The sequence below is a fragment of the Gadus chalcogrammus genome, chromosome 7 (genome assembly GCF_026213295.1).
Source record: "Gadus chalcogrammus isolate NIFS_2021 chromosome 7, NIFS_Gcha_1.0, whole genome shotgun sequence".
In the NCBI taxonomy this organism is placed as follows: domain Eukaryota; kingdom Metazoa; phylum Chordata; class Actinopteri; order Gadiformes; family Gadidae; genus Gadus; species Gadus chalcogrammus.
In genome coordinates this window covers 16,684,142-16,705,516 of record NC_079418.1, presented here as the reverse complement: position 1 = coordinate 16,705,516, position 21,375 = coordinate 16,684,142, and the positions used below count along the sequence as shown (strand labels likewise).

At 50.6% G+C, this 21,375-nt stretch overlaps 1 protein-coding gene across 3 annotated transcripts in view; it reads right to left on the bottom strand.

The window, feature by feature from the left end:
- ehbp1l1b (EH domain binding protein 1-like 1b) overlaps window positions 1–21,375 on the bottom strand; it is a 30,758-nt gene that overhangs the window by 5,744 nt on the left and 3,639 nt on the right. For 2 of the 3 annotated variants that reach the window (XM_056594395.1, XM_056594396.1), the window contains exons 1-10: window positions 7,379–7,877; window positions 5,589–6,644; window positions 3,887–4,984; window positions 3,176–3,485; window positions 1,638–1,786; window positions 1,450–1,498; window positions 850–1,180; window positions 627–739; window positions 393–423; window positions 20–72 (exon numbers count right to left, since the gene is read on the bottom strand). In XM_056594395.1, the coding sequence (XP_056450370.1) occupies window positions 20–72; window positions 393–423; window positions 627–739; window positions 850–1,180; window positions 1,450–1,498; window positions 1,638–1,786; window positions 3,176–3,485; window positions 3,887–4,984; window positions 5,589–6,644; window positions 7,379–7,410 (3,222 nt within the window). In that variant the 5' untranslated portion in view covers window positions 7,411–7,877. Of the gene's footprint in view, window positions 1–19; window positions 73–392; window positions 424–626; window positions 740–849; window positions 1,181–1,449; window positions 1,499–1,637; window positions 1,787–3,175; window positions 3,486–3,886; window positions 4,985–5,588; window positions 6,645–7,378; window positions 7,878–14,072; window positions 14,275–18,468; window positions 18,588–19,231; window positions 19,411–20,222; window positions 20,277–20,435; window positions 20,532–20,916; window positions 20,975–21,375 lie in introns of those variants that run through there. The other variant, XM_056594397.1, reaches the window with a different exon arrangement.

The following is a 21,375-nucleotide window of genomic DNA, read 5'->3' as shown; positions in this document are numbered from 1 at the left end:
GGGAAGAAGGAGATCTAACCATGGTTTCCTCTTCCTGTTTTGGGGGCTTAGTCTCTGCTGCATGTGGTGATCCTACACACACACACACACACACACACACACATACACACACACACACACACACACACACACACACACACACACACACACACACACACACACACACACACACACACACACACACACATACACAAAATAATTTAAACATATTGTACAAAATGTTGATAGGAAGTAGTGAGTTAAAATGTATAATAGATCTTTCTGTGTGATATATCGTACGGGTGTTATATAGTTCAAATGTTTATAATGTTCATGTCTTTAATTCATAATGAATTATATTTAGTTATATTTAAACAATATAATAAACTTCATATCGACAAGAATTGATGTACCTGAATCAGTTTCAGTTGTCGACTCTTTTCCCTGAAACAAACCAAAGATAACTATTCAATGTCTCTGAAGTAGCAATGAGTTACAAAATAAATACATTTAATTTATCAAACAAGAAAGTCCTATAGTAGAATCAAATGTACTGTTAACAGTGTGTATTTACCATTCTGAGGGCTGTGTATACATTTTATCATGAATTACAGTCACACACATTAGGGTAAAGGAAGGTTCTGCACCTGTGTGTGTCCCTTCTCAGCAACCTCATTGGCTCTATTCTCCGGAACCAGCCCACCCCTGGTTGCCCTGACAACTGCCCTTGGGGGAGCGACTGGTGTTAATGGTTCTTCGCCTGAAAATACATTAACAATGAATCAATAAAAAATTGAACAGTTGGGAGACATAACAAAAATAAAATCAATGTATTTGGTAAACAAAAGTAAATGAACTTCAATCCAGTACCTTTAGCCAATCGCTTGTTCCGTGGAGGCGGGACTACCAAGGAACTGCTCCCTCCTTCCTCCAGACTCACTACCGCCCCTTCCTGCAGCCTGGCCATACAGAACGCAGCCTTATCCACGTCGCTGGGGGCGGGCCCTGAGGGCGCCAGGCCGTAGCAGGACTGGCTGCTGTTGTGCTCTATCTGCAGTACGCTGAGCTGCTGGTTGGTGAAGTGGGAGCGGATCTGGCTCAGGTAGGTCATGACGATGAGGCGGTCCGGCACCGACAGCAGCACCATGTCCGAGGGCTCCAGCAGACGGGACACGCCCAGGCCTTCAAACCCGTCAAACGCCTGCCGAGAAACACATCATTGAATATCAACCTGTTTAGTACCCAACAATACAAACCTGTACATTGGTAGTATGGCACCACTGTTGTATGCAGGAAAAACACAGGGTGGAGATGTAGCTTACTCTCTGTTTACCATTCGAATCGAGCCCTGTTTTACATGTCATCGTCACTGTTGCTGCATATGGCGGTCTATAGTAACGTTAAGGGCTGCTGGCTTAATCATTGGTTTAAAGTTTGGTGTAGGAAGAACGAAGGATCACAGACACTCACCTTTTTGTTGTTGAGTTTTATGTCATGGGGTTGCAGCTGCTTAAATTCTCTAAAAACAGATATAAACAGGACAATAAGGGCATTGCCACAACCCATGACCAAATATGTCAGACCAAATCCCCATTGAGAAGGTGATGCAACAGGTCAAACGAAACAATGATGTTGGGGGTTTCTGAGGGGGGGCTCACATCATCTCTGGGTGGAAGTGATGCAGGATGGCACAGAAGGCCATCCCGTTCCTCCAGGAGGTGCTGAAGTTGGTGATCTTTAACCCCCGGTAGCCCTGGGTCATCTCTTGACACCACTCTAGCAGAGACTGACTGGAGCTCACCAGCCCCTGAGAGAGAGAGAGAGAGAGAGAGAGAGAGAGAGAGAGAGAGAGAGAGAGAGAGAGAGAGAGAGAGAGAGAGGGGGGGGAGATTTGTACATGTGTAGGTTTTCAGAATTGTCCATATCTGTCCACATCAGGGATGGAAATTAACTTTTTTGCCCACCAGCCACTGTGTCAGGTAGATAAAAAAATCGACCAGCCACTCATCTTTTTTACCAGCCACTTTTTATACGCTATATATATTTTTAATAAATGCGTACATTTTGAACAATATAATAGTAACAATAGATAAGAAAAGCGTTTTTCATACACATCTAGGTAGGTTCTACCAAGGAACTGAGTTGAAAACTCTTACGATAAACAATACACAAGTATCTGCCATGTAGTCATGTTTATTTCAAAGGTGTTACGAAGTTTTGGGATAATTCATCTATGCAAAGTATTTTCAATAAAAAACAAATTGACATATTAACAATAAAACAACATGCATGGCTACACCATCATAAGTCAATTTTTTTCTTTATATTTAGAGATTCTGAACGTGTCCCGCCTCCGAAATAGCCTGGCTATAGCCATGCTGCCTTGCGCGCAATTTCATTTCGCGCTGCGAGGCAGCCTGGATTCCATGGATCCGATTTTCGCCTGAGATGGGGAACCAATCACAGAACAGGGAGGGACGGCAAGACGATGACGACGTCTATGTGACACACCCATCGTCTTCTTCCGAATTGCGTGTGTCTCACGCCGAATGCGTGAGACTTGAGAGCTGTTAGTTACCGGTATATTATCCCAGATGTTGACAGTCGCAGTTCAGCAAGAGAGGCGTAGAAGAAGAAGGGGGCCGGATGTTGACAGTAATGGTTGTGGAACTGTGCAGCGCTGTATGACGAATTTATTGAATATGCAAATTTGATCGGACCTGACTGGAAAGTATTACCCGACACAGTGGCGGGTGAATTGACACGATTCACCCGCCCCCATACAAATCCACCCGCAAATGGTGTGTGGCGGGTGTTAATTTCCATCCCTGGTCCCCATGACATGACATCAATGTCTGTTCCTCTGATGACAACAACCCCCCACAAACAAGACATCACTCTCTTTACCTTTTCCATTTCGTGCATTTAGCAGACGCTTTTATCCAAAGAGGCTTCCGACCATTCACACACGCATTCACCACTGACACCGGAGTCACCCATGCAAGGAGACGGCCAGCTCGAAAGGAGCAGTTAAGGCGAGGCGTCATGCTCAGGGAAACCTTGTCACTCAGCTAGGTGGAACCGGGGATCGAACTAGCCAGCTTCTGGTTACAAGTCAACCTCTCTCACTGTCTAAAGCTCTGATGACAGCAACACCCCGACCACACACACACACACACAGATAACATGTCAGTACCTCTGAAGGGTCCGGCCTGGCGGCGGGCCCCACTGCCACCGGTCCTCCAGGCTGAGCGGGGCCTTGCTGTGACTCCCCATGGGAGGAAGGGCCCCTCTTCACTCCGCTTTGAGGAGGAGGAACGGAAGAGGTTCTGTCTGGGTCACGCATCGCTGACCCCCCCCCGGTAACTGGAGCGCCGGGAAAGGACGCCTCCCGATTGGATCCCGGAGCGCCGCTGGGCAGGTTCTTAGGTCGAGTCTGAAGGCCGCATGGCTCCTCAGGTGCCTTAGCTCTGCCGTTTGGAACGGTGGGGGGCTGCTGGGTGGGCCTAGGAGAAGAACAATGGTGTTGTTCATGAGCATTGGACAGGACAGAGAGGACCGCCGAGAGAAAAAAGGACTCAAATGTTAGTAACACATAGCAGGGCACAGCGGGGTTAGTCAAGCTTGACGGATGGATAGAAAGGTCCAGAACAACGCAGCACAGCAGAGATCCTTCCACAATGGAAGATCCAAGGGAAGAGCTCAGACACACACCATATACTTTACCTTCTTTGACCAAACAAACAATGCCATGCACATTGCTGTGTGCACCGCGTTTCACAATGTCTTCAATAATCAATAAATTAGCTTTATTGGCATTGCAAGGTACAAAGCTTGCCCACATACACTCACACACATACAGCGCTCGGGTGTGCAGATGTGTTTGGGAAGGGAACTGCCCACTCACACTGGTTTGTTTTCTTCCCGGTTCAATGCCTCCTTATCTTCTCGGACTGCCTCTCTTAGTTCTAGGATCCCTACCTCTCTAGCATCAGCCAATGAAACTTCCTCAAGCACGGTGAAGCATGAACCAATCAAATGCGACGGCTCGTCGACAAAAGCTTTTTCGAAAGTGGAGCTTCCAGAGCCAGTGCTGGTTTGGGATTGGCTCTCTGGGTCTGTGATGTCACCGTCGATATCTTTGAGGTCGGGTATGAGGAGCTTTTTGCCTCGAGACACTGGGAAAGGTGATGTTTTGGCTGTCATCTTCTGGATCTTAGCCAATAGGAGCTGTTCTTCTTCCTGGAGTGCCTGGTCTCTGGCCTCAAGACTCCCCTCAGGGATTTGGTTCCTGTCAGCCTTTGCTTCAAGGGTAATAAGTTTGGTCTCGTAAGACACCTCGGTCGCTTCTGCCTTGTTGGAAGGTGTCTCCGTTTCCATCCTGGCACCCTTTGAGCCGGCGTTCTCCTCGGTGGGTTGTTCATCTGAGGGGAGGGGCCAGGGTACTACAGACGATGGGACCAGGTCCTTTCCCATCGGACCGGCCTGCGTGTCCACCAACTCAACGGAAGTGGAAACCACGCCCGTTTGAATTATGCCATCTTCCTGTCCCAACATCTGTAGCTTGTGAGCGTTACCGTGGGAGAGGCCCGGTGTCCGACCAGCTCCTACTTCCTGTCCCGACGTCTGTGGCTTGTCAGCGTAACCATGGGAGACGCCCGGTGTCCGACCAGCTCCTACTTCCTGTCCCGACATCTGCGGCTTATGAGTGTTACCGTGGGAGATGACCGGTGTCCGACTATCTCCTACTTCCTGTCCCAACGTCTGTGGCTTGTCAGCGTTACCGTGGGTGACGCCTGGTGTCTGACCGGCTCCTACTTCCTGTTCTGGCGCGGCCGGGGAGCACCGATTGGCCGGCAGAGCCTGAATCTTCAAAGAGACAGATTCCCTGAATGCCTTTGGTTGATTGACAGCAGAGCCGTGGAGCAGAGGTTGTGGGATGACCATGGGAGGAGGCCCGGCAGAACCACCTGGTGCAGCCTGTGTCACGGACAGATCCTCCACGCTGCAGACAGAGAGGGAGGTTACAGACTCTTCTTTTGTTTAGTACTAACCACCCACAACAAATAGTTACATCAACCACGCCCCCGCTAGCGATGGGGACCACAAGCAGTGTGATCCAAGCATGCAGAAGAGCTAGCTAGCTCGATCCCTATGAGCAACAGCATTCACCAATCCAACCTATCTTATCCATGCTGACATGCCAGCGCAAATAGTTCCCAAACCTGTGTTTGGGAACTATCGCGTTGGGAGCCAAACACACAGCGTCTAAGGAAGCATTTGAGAAGATGTATTTCAAACCAAGCATTGTCCATTATCAAAACATGATGTGTACAGGGAAATCCAACAAACAATAACTGATTTTTGGAACAAGGCCCACGTTGGCTCAAACTTGACCTCACACAGCGAACTCAGCACAGCCAATGAACATTCAGCAAAAAGTCAACATTCCTTACAATTCCGGCCAGTTAAAGCCTCTATTAAGAGGAGCAACGCAGGTACACCTGAGGCCTACTAACATGCATCTCTCTCATCCACTTTGAAGCCCTTCCCTCACTCTCATCTCAGTTCATTCTCTTCCCTCCCCCTCCCCCTCTCCTGCTACTCACCCCCCTCCCTCCATGTACAGCTCAGCTGACCAGACGGTGCCGATGTCCTCCTGTCCCGTCTCGTACTCCAGCTCCTCGCTGTCCTCCTCTCTCATCCACACGGGGACGGCTTGCAGCGCTGAATTCGCTCTTTTTGCCAGTTTTGGAGGAGGGACTTCGCGTGCTTCATCCGCGGAGACGTGAGAGGCTCCATTGGGCCGCTGAACTTCCTCTGGGACCTGATCTCTCTTACCAGCTGAACCTGTGTCTTTCACATCAGTCTTGCTCAATGACTTGGGACCAGATCTGTCTTTGGATTTGTCTGTGTCAAGCCTTTCCTCATGTGCTATTTCCTCAAACTCCACCTCTTTAAGTGGAGGACAAGCACGTGATTGGCTGTTGTGCTTGAGAGACACAGATGAAAACATTGTCCCTTCATTTCCCTGTCTCTCCAACTTCCCCCTTCCCCCCTCCCTCTCCTCCCCCCTGTGTCTTCCTCTCTTTGTCTGATCCTCATCATGCTCCTCTTTCCTCACCTGCTGACTTTCCTCTCGGCCTCCTTTCATATGTTGCCTCTCTTTGCCTCCTATTTCTAGCCTTCCCTGGCTCTGTTCAGTTTCTTGCATTTTCTCTTTCGTCCCCAAATCGTCCCTCTCCCCCTCTTCTCCCTTTCCTTCTTCTTCCTTCTCTTTCCTCCCCTCTATTTCCCTTTCCTCCCTCTCCCTCTCTGCCTCGCTGGCAGCCAGCCTCAGACGGGCCACCAGACCAGAAGTCTCCATCCCCTGATTGGGTGACTTCCCTGTACTATTAACAGCAAATGACAGTTCAACCTTGGGTTGTTTCTCTCCACCAATCGGTTGTCCCTTTATGATGTCCCCAAAAGCAGCCGGGGGCATAATGTCCACCTCAGTGAGAGAAAGTGGACTCGTGTCCGTCTCAGAGACACTAGGAAAGTCTGAAATGGATAAGAGGGCGACGCTGTGGCCCTCCGGGGCCCTGAGGGCCGGGGGCCCGTCTGGAGAGGAGCGCGGCTGACTTGCGTCATGGGACTGGAGGATGGAGGCCACTGACTCAAAGCTGGGGAGGGACAGCAGTGTCAGCAAGAAATCCAGGAAAAATAATTCATGGTTACCAATGAGGCCACAACATGCTACGCGTTGTCGGGGAAACGAGTAACATCATGCTCTGCGGTTCCAACCCAGACTTAGTTTGGTGCTGTACCAAGATGCCTTGTCCAATACACACTCTGGGGAGAACGGGGAAATAATGGCCCAAACATCCCGTCCTTGACAGCGACTGTCTAACTATGAAACAGGGAGAAGGCTACATCTGTCATCAGAGCAGGTGAGCACAGAGAAGATGAGGACACCATCATCGATCATTTAGTTTGGATGAATAGATCGTAACCGTTCCAGTTTTGCCTCACATACCGCAAATACGTCAAAGAATGTTCTGTCGGTCTAGTCAATGACCCCATGGAAATGTGGCGGGGAGCTATAGCTGAAAAATGGGGAGTGATGCTGAGAGTTGACAGAGTGAGGGTTTTGGGGGTTGGGACCAAGGGAACAATGGTGGTGTGTGTGTCTGAGGGAGGCCAGCCCTCATGTGTTCAGCTCTGCTAATGTGCTCTGGCACGGGCAGACCTTAGAGCTACTGTGTGCCAGCACTCTGTGTTCCATTCATTCGGCCTCCAACACGTATGAGCTACGGTGTTGTTTCCTGTTGTTGGCATGCCCTGTTATGGGCGTACAGACCCCAGCAGGCACAGGCAGCAGAGACCAGGCAGGAGAGACCAGGCAGGAGGGACTCACCCTCTGTAAAACACCCCGACTATCGCAGACATGAGGCCTACTGACGCCTCAGGCTGCTGGCCTGCCTCACACACCTCCTCTCTGTTCACACACTTATCGACGCTGGAGCCCACACACACACGCACACACAAACACCCATACACACACACATTCAAACGCGCGCGCACACACTTTAGATTCTTTATGTTGTTGATAGATCCTCAACGATCCTAACCTATCAGGAGCGTGGGTGAGCGACTGTGTTGAGTAGTGCTGCCTGCCCCCCAGCATCACGACAGAACTAACAACTGCTTTCAAATGGCCAGGAACAAGAAATTATGCAAGAAACATTATGCAACATCATTGTTGACCATACGCGGAATTTGACTCATACATTTCTTTCTGAATCCGAGCAATTTGTTTAGCACTGGCGAAGCAGAAGCTTGTATATTTGGGTGATAAAGTGTGTTGATGGGTGTGTGTGTGTGTGTGTATGTGTTTGGGTGTGTGTGTTTGTATGCGTATGTGTGCGTGTGTGTGTACAAGGTGATGAGTGCATGCAGAGCGTCCCCTCAGCCCTGTGCCCCCCCCCCCCCCCTCTAAAGGTCAGCCCCCCTTCTCCTACTCACCCTCCGTCAACAGCATCACTCCCGCCCTCTCTCCCCCCTCCCCCCCCGGCGTCCCCCGCCTCCTCCAGGGCCGCCCACAGAGGCCCCTCCTTTTCAGGTGCAGGCTTCTGATTGGCTGAGGACGGCCGAGGGTCCGCCATGACGCCGTCCGTTGGCGTCTCGTTCTGCGGAGCGGCGGTTGGGGGGCAGGGTTTGATGGTCGGGGGGGCCTGGGGCTCCCTGGGGGGCTCTGTGACCGGCGGGGGGCAGGGTTTAGCAGAGGAAGGGATGGCGTCGGGCTCCTTCGCTGTGATTGGCTGAAGGTCCTGTACTCTGTCCCTTCGGGTGGTGTCTTCCTTCGGCGAGCTGAAACACACAGAGAGGATTACACCCTCTTCGCTTCTGTCCACACTGTACTATGAAGAAGAAATCCACACAAAGCAGACCTACAAACAGACAGACATACAGACCTACAGTTATACAGGCATACAGACTTACAGACATGCAGTCTTACAGACAAGCGTCACTAAATCAACCCCACACCGAGGGCCCCGGAGCCACTCTTACCCTCTGCCCAGGGGTTTAGAGTGTTCCTGAGTCATACCGTCCCTCCCCTCTAGAGCGTTCCACAGAGGATCCTCTGCCTCCACAAACTTCTCAGGGGGCGGGACCAGGGACACCACGTCTAACGTAATTGGTTTGTTGCGAGCAGAGGGCTGAATGGCGGGGCCCAATTGGTTGCAGTGAGCAAGCGCTTCGATTGGTGGAGTGGCAATCAAGCCTCCCGATTCATGCATCAGTGGCCCCGGACTGAGAGCAGGGGACGATGGCAGGGGAAGAACAGAGAACAACCAATAGAGAATATGACAACACAGTGAGAACCAATGAAACCATGAGATCATCAGGTCGACCAAAGAATGAGAACACAACGCAGGATCTGTAGAGATTTACAAGATCAACAGAAACACCACACGGTTACTATGGGAGAATCGATATGTGATGGGTTGATTGGTTGAATGATTGGTTGATTTTATTTGATTTAGAGCAAGCGTATTCAAGTGCACAAACCCTTAAACCAAATTACAGGTTGAGGAGATGGAACAAGCATGATCAGAAGATGCTGGACCTGGACGCTGCCACTCACCGTTCGTGGGCGTCCATTCCAGCCCAGACCGGACTGGCTTCAGGAAACAGATTGGAGGTTTTGTCCTGAGCCTGTTGGGTATTGGTGTTAGGGATTTTTGAGATGCCAGGAGTAGACTTGGATCCAGCTATCATTCTCATCTTCTCCTTCTCTTCATCTGATCTGTTGATCACCACCCTGGACAATGGAGCAGGTAGATTCTTACTCTCCTCATCTTCATCCCTCTGTCTCCTCCCCTTCTCCTGATGCTCCTGTCTGATCCTCTTCTCTGCCTCTTCCTTCTTCCTTTCCTCCTCAGCCATTCTCTTTTTCGCTTGTTCCTCTTCTTTCATTTTACTCTCTTCCCTGGCTTTTCGATCCTCCCTCTCCTTTGCCTCTTTCACTTGTTGTCTCTCCTCCACCTGTCTCGCTTCCTTCTCCCTCTGCTCTGCTAGAAGTTTCTCCTCTGTTGCAATTCGCTCTCTTTCTTTCAGCTCTAGCCGTTTCCTCTCCTCCTCGATGCGTCGCTTCTCTACTCTCTTCGCCTCCTCCTCTCTCTTCATCCTCTCTGCTTCCTTTAGGAGTCTCTCCTTCTCCTCCTCCTCTCTCTTCATCCTCTCTGCTTCCTTTAGGAGTCTCTCCTTCTCCTCCTCCTCTCTCTTCCTCCTCTCTGCTTCCTTTAGGAGTCTCTGCTTCTCCTCCTCCTCTCTCTTCCTCCTCTCTGCTTCCTTTAGGAGTCTCTCCTTCTCCTCTCTCTTCATCCTCTCTTCTTCCTTTAGGAGTCTCTCCTTCTCCTCCTCCTCTCTCTTCATCCTCTCTGCTTCCTTTAGGAGTCTCTGCTTCTCCTCTTCCTCTCTCTTCCTCCTCTCTTCTTCCTTTAGGAGTCTCTCCTTCTCCTCCTCCTCTCTCTTCATCCTCTCTGCTTCCTTTAGGAGTCTCTCCTTCTCCTCTCTCTTCATCCTCTCTTCTTCCTTTAGGAGTCTCTGCTTCTCCTCCTCCTCTCTCTTCCTCCTCTCTTCTTCCTTTAGGAGTCTCTCCTTCTCCTCCTCCTCTCTCTTCATCCTCTCTGCTTCCTTTAGGAGTCTCTCCTCCTCCTCTCTCTTCCTCCTCTCTCCTTCCTTTAGGAGTCTCTGCTTCTCCTCCTCCTCTCTCTTCCTCCTCTCTCCTTCCTTTAGGAGTCTCTGCTTCTCCTCCTCTTGCGCTCTTCTCTCCTCCTCTCTCTGTTTCCTTTCCTGCTCCTCCCTTTCTTTCTCCTCTTTCAAGAGCCTCTCTCTCTCTTGTTTTCGCTCTTCCTTTTCCGTTAATTCTTTCAAGCGTTTCTCCTCCATCCTTTTCCTGTCCTCCTCCGCCTCCACAAGCCTCTTTTTTGTCTCCTCCTCTCTCCTTTTTCTCGTCTCCTCTGACTTCAAGATCCTCTTTTTTATCTCCTCCTCTCTCCTTTTTCTCTCCTCCTCCACACGCTGCTTCTCCGATCTCATCTTCTCTTCCTTTTGTCTTGTTCTTGTCTCCTCTTCCTTTAGCAGTCTCTGCTTTTCTTCCTCCTCTTTTGCTATACTAATTCTCTCCTCTCCCTCCCTTTTCCGTTTCTCCTCCATTTCTTTCTCCTCTTTCAGAAGCCTCTCCAGCTCCTGTTTTCGCTGCTCCTCTTTGAGACGCTGTTTCTCTTCTCTTCCTCTCATCTCTTCCTTTTCCTTTTCCTCTTTTAAGCGTTTCTCCTCCATCCTCTTCCTCTCCTCCTCTACTTCCAGGAGCTGCTTTTTTTTCTTCTGCTCTCTCCTTTTCCCCTCCTCCTCTTCAGCCTTCATCTCTTTCAGCAATCTGTCCTTTTCCACTCTCCTCTCCTTCTCTCTCTTGCACTCTTCCTGCTCCTTCTTCTCTAGGAGGATCCTCTCCTCATCCCTCTTCCTCCCCGCTGCCTCCTCCTCCCTCCTCTTCTCTTCCTCCATTTGCTTCAATCTCTGTTTCTCCTGTTTTTCCTGAAGGAGCCTTTCCTCCTCCTTCCTCCTTCTCTCCATCTCACTCCGCTCCCGGTCCTCCTCTGCCCGCAGTCTCCTTTTCTCCTCCTCCAATTCTCTCATCTTCTCCTCCTCCATTAGAGCTCTCTTCTTCTCCTTCTCCAGAGCTCTCTTCTTCTCCTCCTCCAGTGCTTTCCTCTTCTCCTCTTCCTCTAGAGCTCTCCTCTTCTTCTCCTCCTCCAGAGCTCTCTTCTTCTTCTCTTCCTCTAGAGCTCTCCTCTTCTCTTCCTCTAGAGCTCTCTTCTTCTCCTCCTCTTTTAGGACTCTCCTCTTCTCCTCCTCTTTTAGGACTCTCCTCTTCTCTTCCTCTAGAGCTCTCTTCTTCTTCTCCTCCTCCAGTGCCCTCCTCTTCTTCTCTTCATCTAGAGCTCTCTTCTTCTCCTCCTCCAGGGCTCTCCTCTTCTCCTCCTCTAGAGCTCTCTTCTTCTCCTCCTCTAGAGCTCTCTTCTTCTCCTCCTCTAGAGCTCTCTTCTTCTCCTCCTCTAGAGCTCCCTTCTTCTCCTCCTCTAGAGCTCTCCTCTTCTCCTCCTCTAGAGCTCTCCTCTTCTCTTCCTCTAGAGCTCTCCTCTTCTCCTCCTCTAGAGCTCTCCTCTTCTCTTCCTCTAGAGCTCTCTTCTTCTCTTCCTCTAGAGCTCTCTTCTTCTCCTCCTCCAGGGCTCTCCTCTTCTCCTCCTCTAGAGCTCTCTTCTTCTCCTCCTGTAGAGCTCTCTTCTTCTCCTCCTCTAGAGCTCTCTTCTTCTCCTCCTCCTCCAGAGCTCTCCTCTTCTTCTCCTCCTCTAGAGCTCTCCTCTTCTCCTCCTCTAGAGCTCTCCTCTTCTCTTCCTCTAGAGCTCTCTTCTTCTCTTCCTCTAGAGCTCTCTTCTTCTCCTCCTCTTTTAGGACTCTCCTCTTCTCCTCCAGAGCTCTCCTCTCCTCCGCCTCCTCCAGAGCTCTCCTCTCCTCCTCCTCCAGAGTTCTCCTCTTCTTCTCCTCCTCAATTTCCTTCTCCTCCTGCTCCCTTGCCCTCTGTCTGTCTTCCTCCTTCTGTTTTTTCAACCTTTCTTCCTCTTCTTTCTTTTTCTGCACTTCCTGCATCCTCCTCCCCTCCTCCTGTGAGGCGTGAGTCTCCGAGGGAGGATGGCCTTCAGCGGCCTTCAGCTTCGTACTGCAGACAGACAGACAGACACCTTAATGCTACATGGTTCATACTACAGACAGACAGACAGACAGACAGACAGACAGACAGACAGACAGACAGACAGACAGACAGACAGACAGACAGACAGACAGACAGACAGACAGACAGACAGACAGACAGACAGACAGACAGACAGACAGACAGACAGACACCTTAATGCTACATGGTTAATAATGCAGACAGACAGACATACACCTTAATGCTACATGGTCCATACTGCAGATAGACAGACAGACAGACAGACAGACAGACAGACAGACAGACAGACAGACAGACAGACAGACAGACAGACAGACAGCTTAATGCTACACGGTTCATACTGCAGACAGACAGGCGGACAGATAGACCCCCTTAGTAGGTGCCTTGGTCACTCCCAGTAGTTGAGTCATTGAACTTCCCATTTTGTTGTGTGATGCCAAAACATCACATATTTCTGTGTGATTACTGTGTGAGTGTATGTGTGCGTGTGCATGCACGTGTACATGTGTGTGTGCTAACTCACCCTGGAGGACACCTTTTGACCGTGTCTCGTTTAGAGCCCTCCTCTTCCAGGAACAAGCCTCCTGACGGCCCACTCCGGGTTAAAGAGTCCAACATGAAGTCATCAAAGTCTGCTTCTGGCTCAGCCAATGGCGGCTTTGAATCTTCAGATGGCTTATGGTTGTGCTTTTTGGAGGCAGCCTGTTCTTTGTTTTTTTTGGGTGTAATAAAAGCTGCCAGCACATTGGTGGAGGGCTGCTGAGGGGTGGAGCTCTCGGTGCTGGCGAATGGCCAGGGAGGGGGCGGGGCTACAATCAGCTCGGAAACGACTTGGCCAGAACTGGGGATACAGGGATACCGAGGGTCAGAGGTCGTAGTGCAGCGATGGGGTGAGTAGTAGGGTGAGGGTTCACAGGGCTTGGGGAACAAGGCGGCGGGTGTTTCAAGCTCACACACGACGCACGGCGCCAGGGTTGAGAAGGAGCAGCCAGACAGCGACCATCTTGCCAAATCGACAAAATGGTTGCCAGGTTTAACCAAAACAAGTGCCAGGGCACACTCGTGTGTTTTGCTTTTAGGATTGTACCAAGCGTGAGCGAACGCACTAGACACGCTAACCCCTAACCTTGTCAGAGGAGAGAGTGGGGTCAATGTTATTGGTTGAAATGGGGTTCAAGTTGTTCATGTTGTTCATGTTCAGCCGTGGAGGAGATGTAGGTTGGGTAGATTGCGACTTCCTGATCTCAACGAGACCATGTGTTTATTTTTGAAACCGAGGCGGCTGACAACGGTCCATACTGGGTTGTCCGTGGTAACAAGGCAACCATTACTGTCAAGGCCAGCATGGGTTAAGGGATGGATCGTCTGACAACGATGTTTGACCAACAGTGGACATAAGCCACCCAAGTGCCAAGAGACATCAGTCAGTGACTCAAGTGTTCAGAAGACAAACAATTAATCACACCACACTATTGACGTTAAGTTTTGAGACGTTTTGAGACACAATCTGGTAGCAAGATATTAAGTCACAGCAAACAAGGGGGTAAGTAAGCACACACACACATATACACATACAACGCACACACAAATGTGTGTTCTAACACACATTCCAAATGATGTAAACAACAACGACAAGAGTTGGATAATAACACAAGGCCCCTGGTTGGATGGGTCACCCCGAACACCGCATCACCGGACAGAAGAATGCACTGGCATGATGTGGTTCCAAGCTCATTTTGCTATGTACCCACAGAAAATGTCCTCTAATGTCAAATGTAGCAGACGATGAAGAGCCTGGTGATAATGAGCCCACCTGCTGGTCTTTGGGTCCTCCTCGTCCTCCTCCACTATGGTCTCTGAGGGCTGCAGGGCCTGCGTGACGCTCTGGTTCGCCGCCCTCATGTCGGCCTTGATGCGCTGAGGCTCCGACTCCCTGGGATCCGGGCCAGCGCGGGTCGTTTCCATGGTGAATGGGTTCGTGTTCTTATCCACTTGGGTTGACGGGGGGGCCCATCCTGCAGGACATTAGCGAAGACAAGAGAAAGCTGAGTTCCTGTGATTTGGAATGAGGCGGAGTAATGAGTGAGGAGGAGAAGGCAGGTCTTGCATGGTAAAACAACACTGTTTTGGGGCATCATGGGATCAGTAGTCAGCAGTCAATAGTAGGTATTATTTAGTAAGGGCGCTTCATATCACAAGTCTTATTTCTATTCTCATTCCATTCTACTGCCCAAGGCAGTAATCGGTGGAGGAGGCCACAGTCCAGGCTCATTCCAACACTATCTCTCTCTATCCATGTTTGTGTTGTTTTTGTAGTTACTCCAATGATGTGCTCGGATTGTTCTCAGTCCACTCACATCCACAGGTAACGTACCTGGCTGCCAGGACCTCAGGGGAGGTGCAGCAGTAGGAGGAGCAGGAGCAGACACAGGAAGCTGAGAGGAAGTAAGACTGAAAGGGGAGGAGCCAAGTAGGGAAGTGGAGCGGGAGGTTGTGCGAGGGGGCAGGGAGGCGGAAAGAGGCGGGGCTTCCGGGTCACACAGGGCGTCGAGGTCGGGGCTGGACAGGAGGGGGATAGGGTTGATCTCGCCGCCAATCAGAGAAAGAGTGGCGGGGGGGACTGGGGTGTCGGATCCAGGCCACGCCTCCTGACCTCCTGTGGACAGGAGGACAGGCAGGGGAAGGAAGAGGAAGGAAGAGAAAAGGTAAGAAGTTAGGTAGGAAAAGGCACAGGATGAGGGAGGAGTTCAGAAGGAAGGTGGGATGGGTTTGGAATGGGAGACGGGAGGGGTTTAGAAGAAGTTAAAAATGGCATAACGGGGAGGACGGGGAAGTAAGGGACAAAGAGTATAGCGAACTGTAATCCAATCCCTACATAATCACGTCGAGTTACTAGCACAGTGACATTTGGACACTGGCTTGATGACTCTCAACCACAGCCCTGCCTAGCCCCACAGGCCGGCAGCAAAACACATCTCTGAGGAAATCAGGCTGATTCATTTTGTGTGATTAACACATCACTTACACAACAACCCGTCCTTGTAATAGGTGTGTGTCGAAACAGGCCTTTGAGATGAACTACTGCGGGTTATCTGGAAGGCGTGGGCATTAGGGCGTTTGCGTAACACACCGTAACCCCAAAGCACCAGTCCTATCCTGCATTCACAGACCCAAACCCGTGAACGTCCCCATAGTTACCTGGCCCTGAGCTAGGCTTGTTCTGAACAGCCGCGGCCCTGTTTGTCCCTGTCCTCTCAGGCGGAGGGGTGTTTGTGTTGTAAGGGGAGGGAGAGGAGGGGCGAGCCACCGTCCGCACAACATGAGGTCGGAAGACATGAGCATGAACTGGAAGAAAGGGAGGAGTGAAGGAACATGGGAGAAGATGAGACAGAGCGACAACGATTGGAAGAAAATAGTACGATAGGATTAGTAAGATAAGTAAAGATAGAAGGAGGCAAAGTTCAAAGAAAAAGCAAGGTCATATTAAACATTAATCGCAGTGGCCTTATCAGAAGGTTATCATTTAAAGAGAAAGCCGCTTATTACCTAGACGTTACCTTGGCTAGATTAAGTAACTGGTAGGCATTACATGGGCTAGAATAAGTAGCCAGCTAGGCCTTACATAAATCAATAGCTAGCTAGGTAAAATGAGCTAGACAGTAGACAGAGTATAAAGAGGCACACCAGAGATTTGTTCCACTGCACTTCCGCTTTGCACCTCACGGGGGCACTGCTGGGAAGGTACTGAGGCTGGAAGGAGGAAGTGGACATGGGAGGACAAAGGAGGACATTGAGGAAAGGAAGGACAAAGGAGGAGAAAGGAGGACAGGGAGGACAGGGAGGACATGGGAGGACAGGGGAAAAAGAGATTAAATGAGTAGGGGAGTGAGGGAGAAGAAGGGGAAGAGGATCAGAACTACTAGTATTGACTGAGGAAGGGCTCCAGCATGCTGTTATCTAACACATGATGATGCGGTGCAGATATACTTCTGTCAAATATACTCAATTAATTTTGATCTAGAACGCCAGCACTTATAATCATACAGAGATGAACCTCAACAATATCGTCTACATGAATTCAAAATCCGACACAGGGATTACAGCTGTTGCCAGATTCTCTGATCAGGTCTTTATAAGGTCCAAGTCTCAATTGGCTCAGCAGGAGGAGAAACCACCTCACAGCTTACAGAGGGACGAGGATGTCATCTACCTCAAGGTTTGTATGCTACTTTACCGATCTATTGACTACTTGTTGATTTGCCTATTGGGCAGCTTCCATTTCATTATATTCAAATTCTAGCTGAAGAACAAGGTAGTAATGTAAATCGAGCCCACAGACAGACCGGCACTACGGTAACGGTGTGGGTCCCAATGAGAAGGTGAGCGACAGGAGGCATGCCACGTGGGCCAGTCTGATACCTGTCCCTGGGCTGGGCTGGAAGATGCTGGGCAGGGAGGGAGGCTGGGAGAGAGACCTGCTGAGGGGGGGTGCTGAGGCTATCTCAGAGGACTGGGGGGCTTTCGGGCGGGAGAGGGACGACAGAGGAGCCGGGGGCTGAGGGTTGGAGGTCGGACGGGGAGGTGGGGGGACGGCAGGTCCAGGGGGAGGGGCCCAGAGCTGGGGGCCAGAGGTGGAGGTGGAGGTGGAGGAGGAAGGCGGTCTGTAGCCAGGGGGGTGGTGGTGAGGGCCGGGTGCTGAAGCCGCTGCCGGGGGGGGCGCCGTCCCGGTGGACGGGGGGGCGTTGCCCTGATGGGCCGCGGTCGGTTGGGGTAGGCAGGGCGCTGCCACCGTGGAGGTCTTGGGAGACGGAGACGTGGGGGAGGGTGGGGGCGCGGTGGAGGGGAAGGAGAGGGAGGACGCCGCCGACGCCAGGGGAGCTGCTGCCAGGGCCGCCGTGACGTCAGAGCACAACGTGGACAGGCGGTTGGACGCGGTAGAGGAGGCGGGGCCAGAAGCAGGAGAGGCGTCGGCGGGCGGGGCGGGCGGGGCGGACGCGGCGGGTGGTTTGTGTTTGGAGCGGGGAGAGGGCTGAGGGGCGGGGCCTCCGGTAGGCGGGGCTGCCGGTTGGACGGATGAGAGGGCGTGTCTAGAGCGGCGAGGGGAGGGGCAGGGGGTGATGGGGAGGGGAGGCCGGGCGTGAAGGGCGGGACTAGGGGGGCCGGACACCGGCCTCACACCGCCTCTGACACCGACTGGGGGCCGATGGACAAATGGAGGGACGAGTGGATGGATGAGTGAATGGATGGACAGATGAGTGAATGGATGGATGGATGATAGATCGATGATGGAATGATGAAGGATAAGGAAAGGGAGGAGAAGTTGGAGTTAGCAGAGAGAGAACATGAAAGATGACAGAGGTTAAAAATGGAAAATGGGAAACACGATTTGAAATAATCGGACACAATTAAGGATCACAGTCAAAGCTATGTTGATGTATCATTGCTTTATGAGACCAGGTCATGGTGATGGTGGGTTCCCTCGTGGTTTTGAGGTTACTATTGTCATTACATGAATTGTACGTATAAAGTGGAAGAGAAAAAGTAGAACTGAGGCTAAAAAAGGAAGTTGGTCCGTGCGAAATGGGGAGTGAAAATGTCGAGGAAGTCAAGAACAGGAAGTGAGAGAGGAGTGGTACCTGAGGTCGGGAGTATCGGCCCAGTAGAGTTCCTCCAGGTGGGCGGAGGGGGGGCGGGGCGGTTGGGACGAGTTAGGGTGTGGGAAGCTTTCAGCCAGAAGGGGGCAGTGCAGGACAGGAGAGAGAGAGCGAGAGGCGAGAGCGAGAGAGAGGCAAAGACATAAGAACAAGGCAGAAGGACGAGCCAATAGAACTAGCAGAGAAAGGCAGAGGTGACAGGCTGGAAGGCAGGACAACAGGTGTCGTGTGTGTGTGTGTGTGTGTGTGTGTGTGTGTGTGTGTGTGTGTGTGTGTGTGTGTGTGTGTGTGTGTGTGTGTGTGCGTGTGTGTGTGTGCGTGTGCGTGTGTGTGTGTGCGTGTGTGTGTGTGTGTGTGTGTGTGTGAGTTTGCACGCGTGTGTGTATGTGTGTGTGCACGCATGTGTGTGTGTGTGTGTGCACGCATGTGTGTGTGTGTGTGTGTGTGTGTGTGTGTGTGTGTGTGTGTGTGAGCTTGCACGCATGTGTGTGTAGGTGTGTGTGAGTGTGTGAGCGTGAGCATGCACGCATGTGCGCGTCTTAGGTCAGCGCCAACCTGTAGCAGTGACAGACTTCTTGTCCTCGTCTTCATCACTCTCGTTGAAGTCGTCCATGTCGCCGACGTCGGTGGGCTTGTAGCTCATCAGGCTGGCCACACTCTGCATGTCCTCGTCCCTGAGGAGCATGCACCACGTTACTGACCAATCACGGCTTTGTCCACGCAGTCAATCCTCTCTTTATTGACACAGACGTCTTTCAAGATAAACATGCGGTAAACATACTTCTTGAATTTGTAGGAAGTATTCATTCTTAAACACAGATTTAAAAGCTTTCCATTGCTTCAGACTTAAAATAGTGAAAGTCGAACAGGTCTGCATCACAAAAAAACTTTTATGAAATAAAATGTAAATAGATATCATCATCACCAGCTATATATACTTGGTGATGATGACCTCATTCCAACCATAAACACAGACATCATGACATCATCTCTCAACGACAAATACCAGACAGCCACGCACGGTCTCACCCTCTCTCAGCTAACGCAGCTAAGGATGGCCAAACGATAAGATCTCCAAACCGCCTCTTGGGTGCGGCTCAACCCTGCCCTCCATACTCATCAACTGCCGTGACGTAGCTGTTGGTCAACCGTACCCTCCATACTCATCAACTGCCCTGACGTAGCTGTTGTTCAACCGTACCCTCCATACTAATCAACTACCCTCACGTAGCTGTTGTTCAACCGTACCCTCACTAATCGACCACACTCACGTAGCTGCGGTTCAACCGTACCCTCCATACTAATCAACTACACTCACGTAGCCTTCCCCTCCCGCAGGAAGACGCAGGACAGCGACAGCTTGAGGGTGGCCTCCACCACTTTGACGGACAGCGGCTTCAGCTTCAGTGTCAGGTCCGTCTGGGTGGGGGTGGGGCTGGCGAACTTCCTCATGTTGACGTCGGCCGACGCCAGGACCTTCCTGTGGCCCTTGCTCTCCTGTTGGGGGGGGGGGGGGGGTGTTGAGTTTAGGACCACTGGTAGATACACGGTGGATCGATTCTCCTTAGCCAACACTACGCGGTTGATTTGAATGTACGCTGTTTTCTGAATGTTCTCTCTTGTTCTCTCTTCCACTTTGACTTCTTCACACTTGATTATCTGGTTCCAGTGATATCTGTCCCAGTGATAAGAAGCTATAGCGCCATGGTGATGTTCTTCTTCCTTCTAACCATGGGGTCCATTCTCCTCAGCCAAAACTAGGCGGCTGAATGGGGCCTGTAAGCCCTACGTCCGGAATATATGATGCACGTGATTTAGGTAGAAAAATAAACTTATGATCGGCAGTACTGTCATTTTTTGACAAAGTGAGTTGAGCACATATGTTGTCATAGGTCTGAATATACAGTCAATCAAAGGTGTTTCTAGGGATAGACCCCCCATAATATTGGCAGACCAATATCCTATCATCCCTGTCCGAAATATATGCCTGAATAATCTCTCTGACGGAGGGATTTTATTTAAATCATTTAAATAAGTGGTAAATACCACTGGGGCGAATAAGTAATGTGTGTGAAGGATTGCGCGAGTTGAGGCGGAACACAAGTCATGTGTGTTGACGGGCATCGAGCAATGTGTGTAGCATCACAAGTTTATCATTACCATCAGTCATCAGGAGGACATTAAGATGCCTCTCTAATTTAGGATTAAACACGTATTTCATTGACAAGCAAAGAAATTAAAAAATAGAAGTAAAAGTCTGAAGAAAAATAATAGTACTACCATCATATGACAGACATTGAAATACTTACACCCTCAATAACAAAGGTCCAGTCTTTGTCCTCAAATTCCTCTGCATTGGCTTCCTGCGAAGATGAGAGCATCCTTTAACACTTCGATTTCAGGCCCAACTGGAAAAGTAAAACCAGCAACAGGGATACCTCTGAACCAATGAGATGGCTCGGCTCTTGATTCATTGCTCTCTATTGACAAACAACTCTGTGTGTCCAGTAGCATTAACGTACCTTGAAGAGCGTCACAGAGATGTCCACGTTCTCAGGGACCGGCCACATGACCATGCCCCGGTACGGGTTCTTGATGCCCGGCTGCCAACTGTGGAGCTGGACGACAAGCAAGACGTCAACAAACACTACACGCAAACCCTCTGTATGTGGTGAGCGTGTGTGTGTGTGTGTGTGTGTGTGTGTGTGTGTGTGTGTGTGTGTGTGTGTGTGTGTGTGTGTGTGTGTGTGTGTGTGTGTGTGTGTGTGTGTGTGTGTTTTTGTGCTTGCATGTGTGTGTGTGTGTGTGTGTGTGTGTGTGTGTGTGTGTGTGTGTGTGTGTGTGTGTGTGTGTGTTTGTGATTGCGTGTGTGTGTGTGTATGCTTACGGCTGTGTGTGTGTGTGTGTGTGTGTGTGTGTGTGTGTGTGTGTGTGTGTGTGTGTGTGTGTGTGTGTGTGTGTGTGTGTGTGTGTGTGTGTGTATGTGCTTGCGGGTGTCTTTACCTTGGAGCACATACGTCGGTTCCTCCTGGTCCACACCACCCTCAATTTGTCTGGTTGCCTGGAAACACACATCCATAAACAACACTTAGGGGAAGAGGTAGGCAAGAGAAGGTACAATTCTCTTAATCCACAACCTGCTTCCCATTAATGTCCCTACAGTCAACCCACACAAGAGGAAACAGTTTCACTTTCATCAGACATAGATCGAAATAACCCCATTTACAGTATGAACCCCCAGGTCCCATAGATGACCATCAAGTGTATGAAGCCCCAGGCCCCTCCATAGACAACACGCTGACTTCCTCTCTTGACCTCCTCAGGGGTCCACAGGGGGTCCCAGGAAGCCTTCGTTTAACTATACAGGCTTTATGAGCAAGTTTGACGTCATGGGCATAGTGTATGTTATTAGGTACGAGCTGGTTATAAAGGAGGTCACGGACTGGCTGCAGCATTCTAACG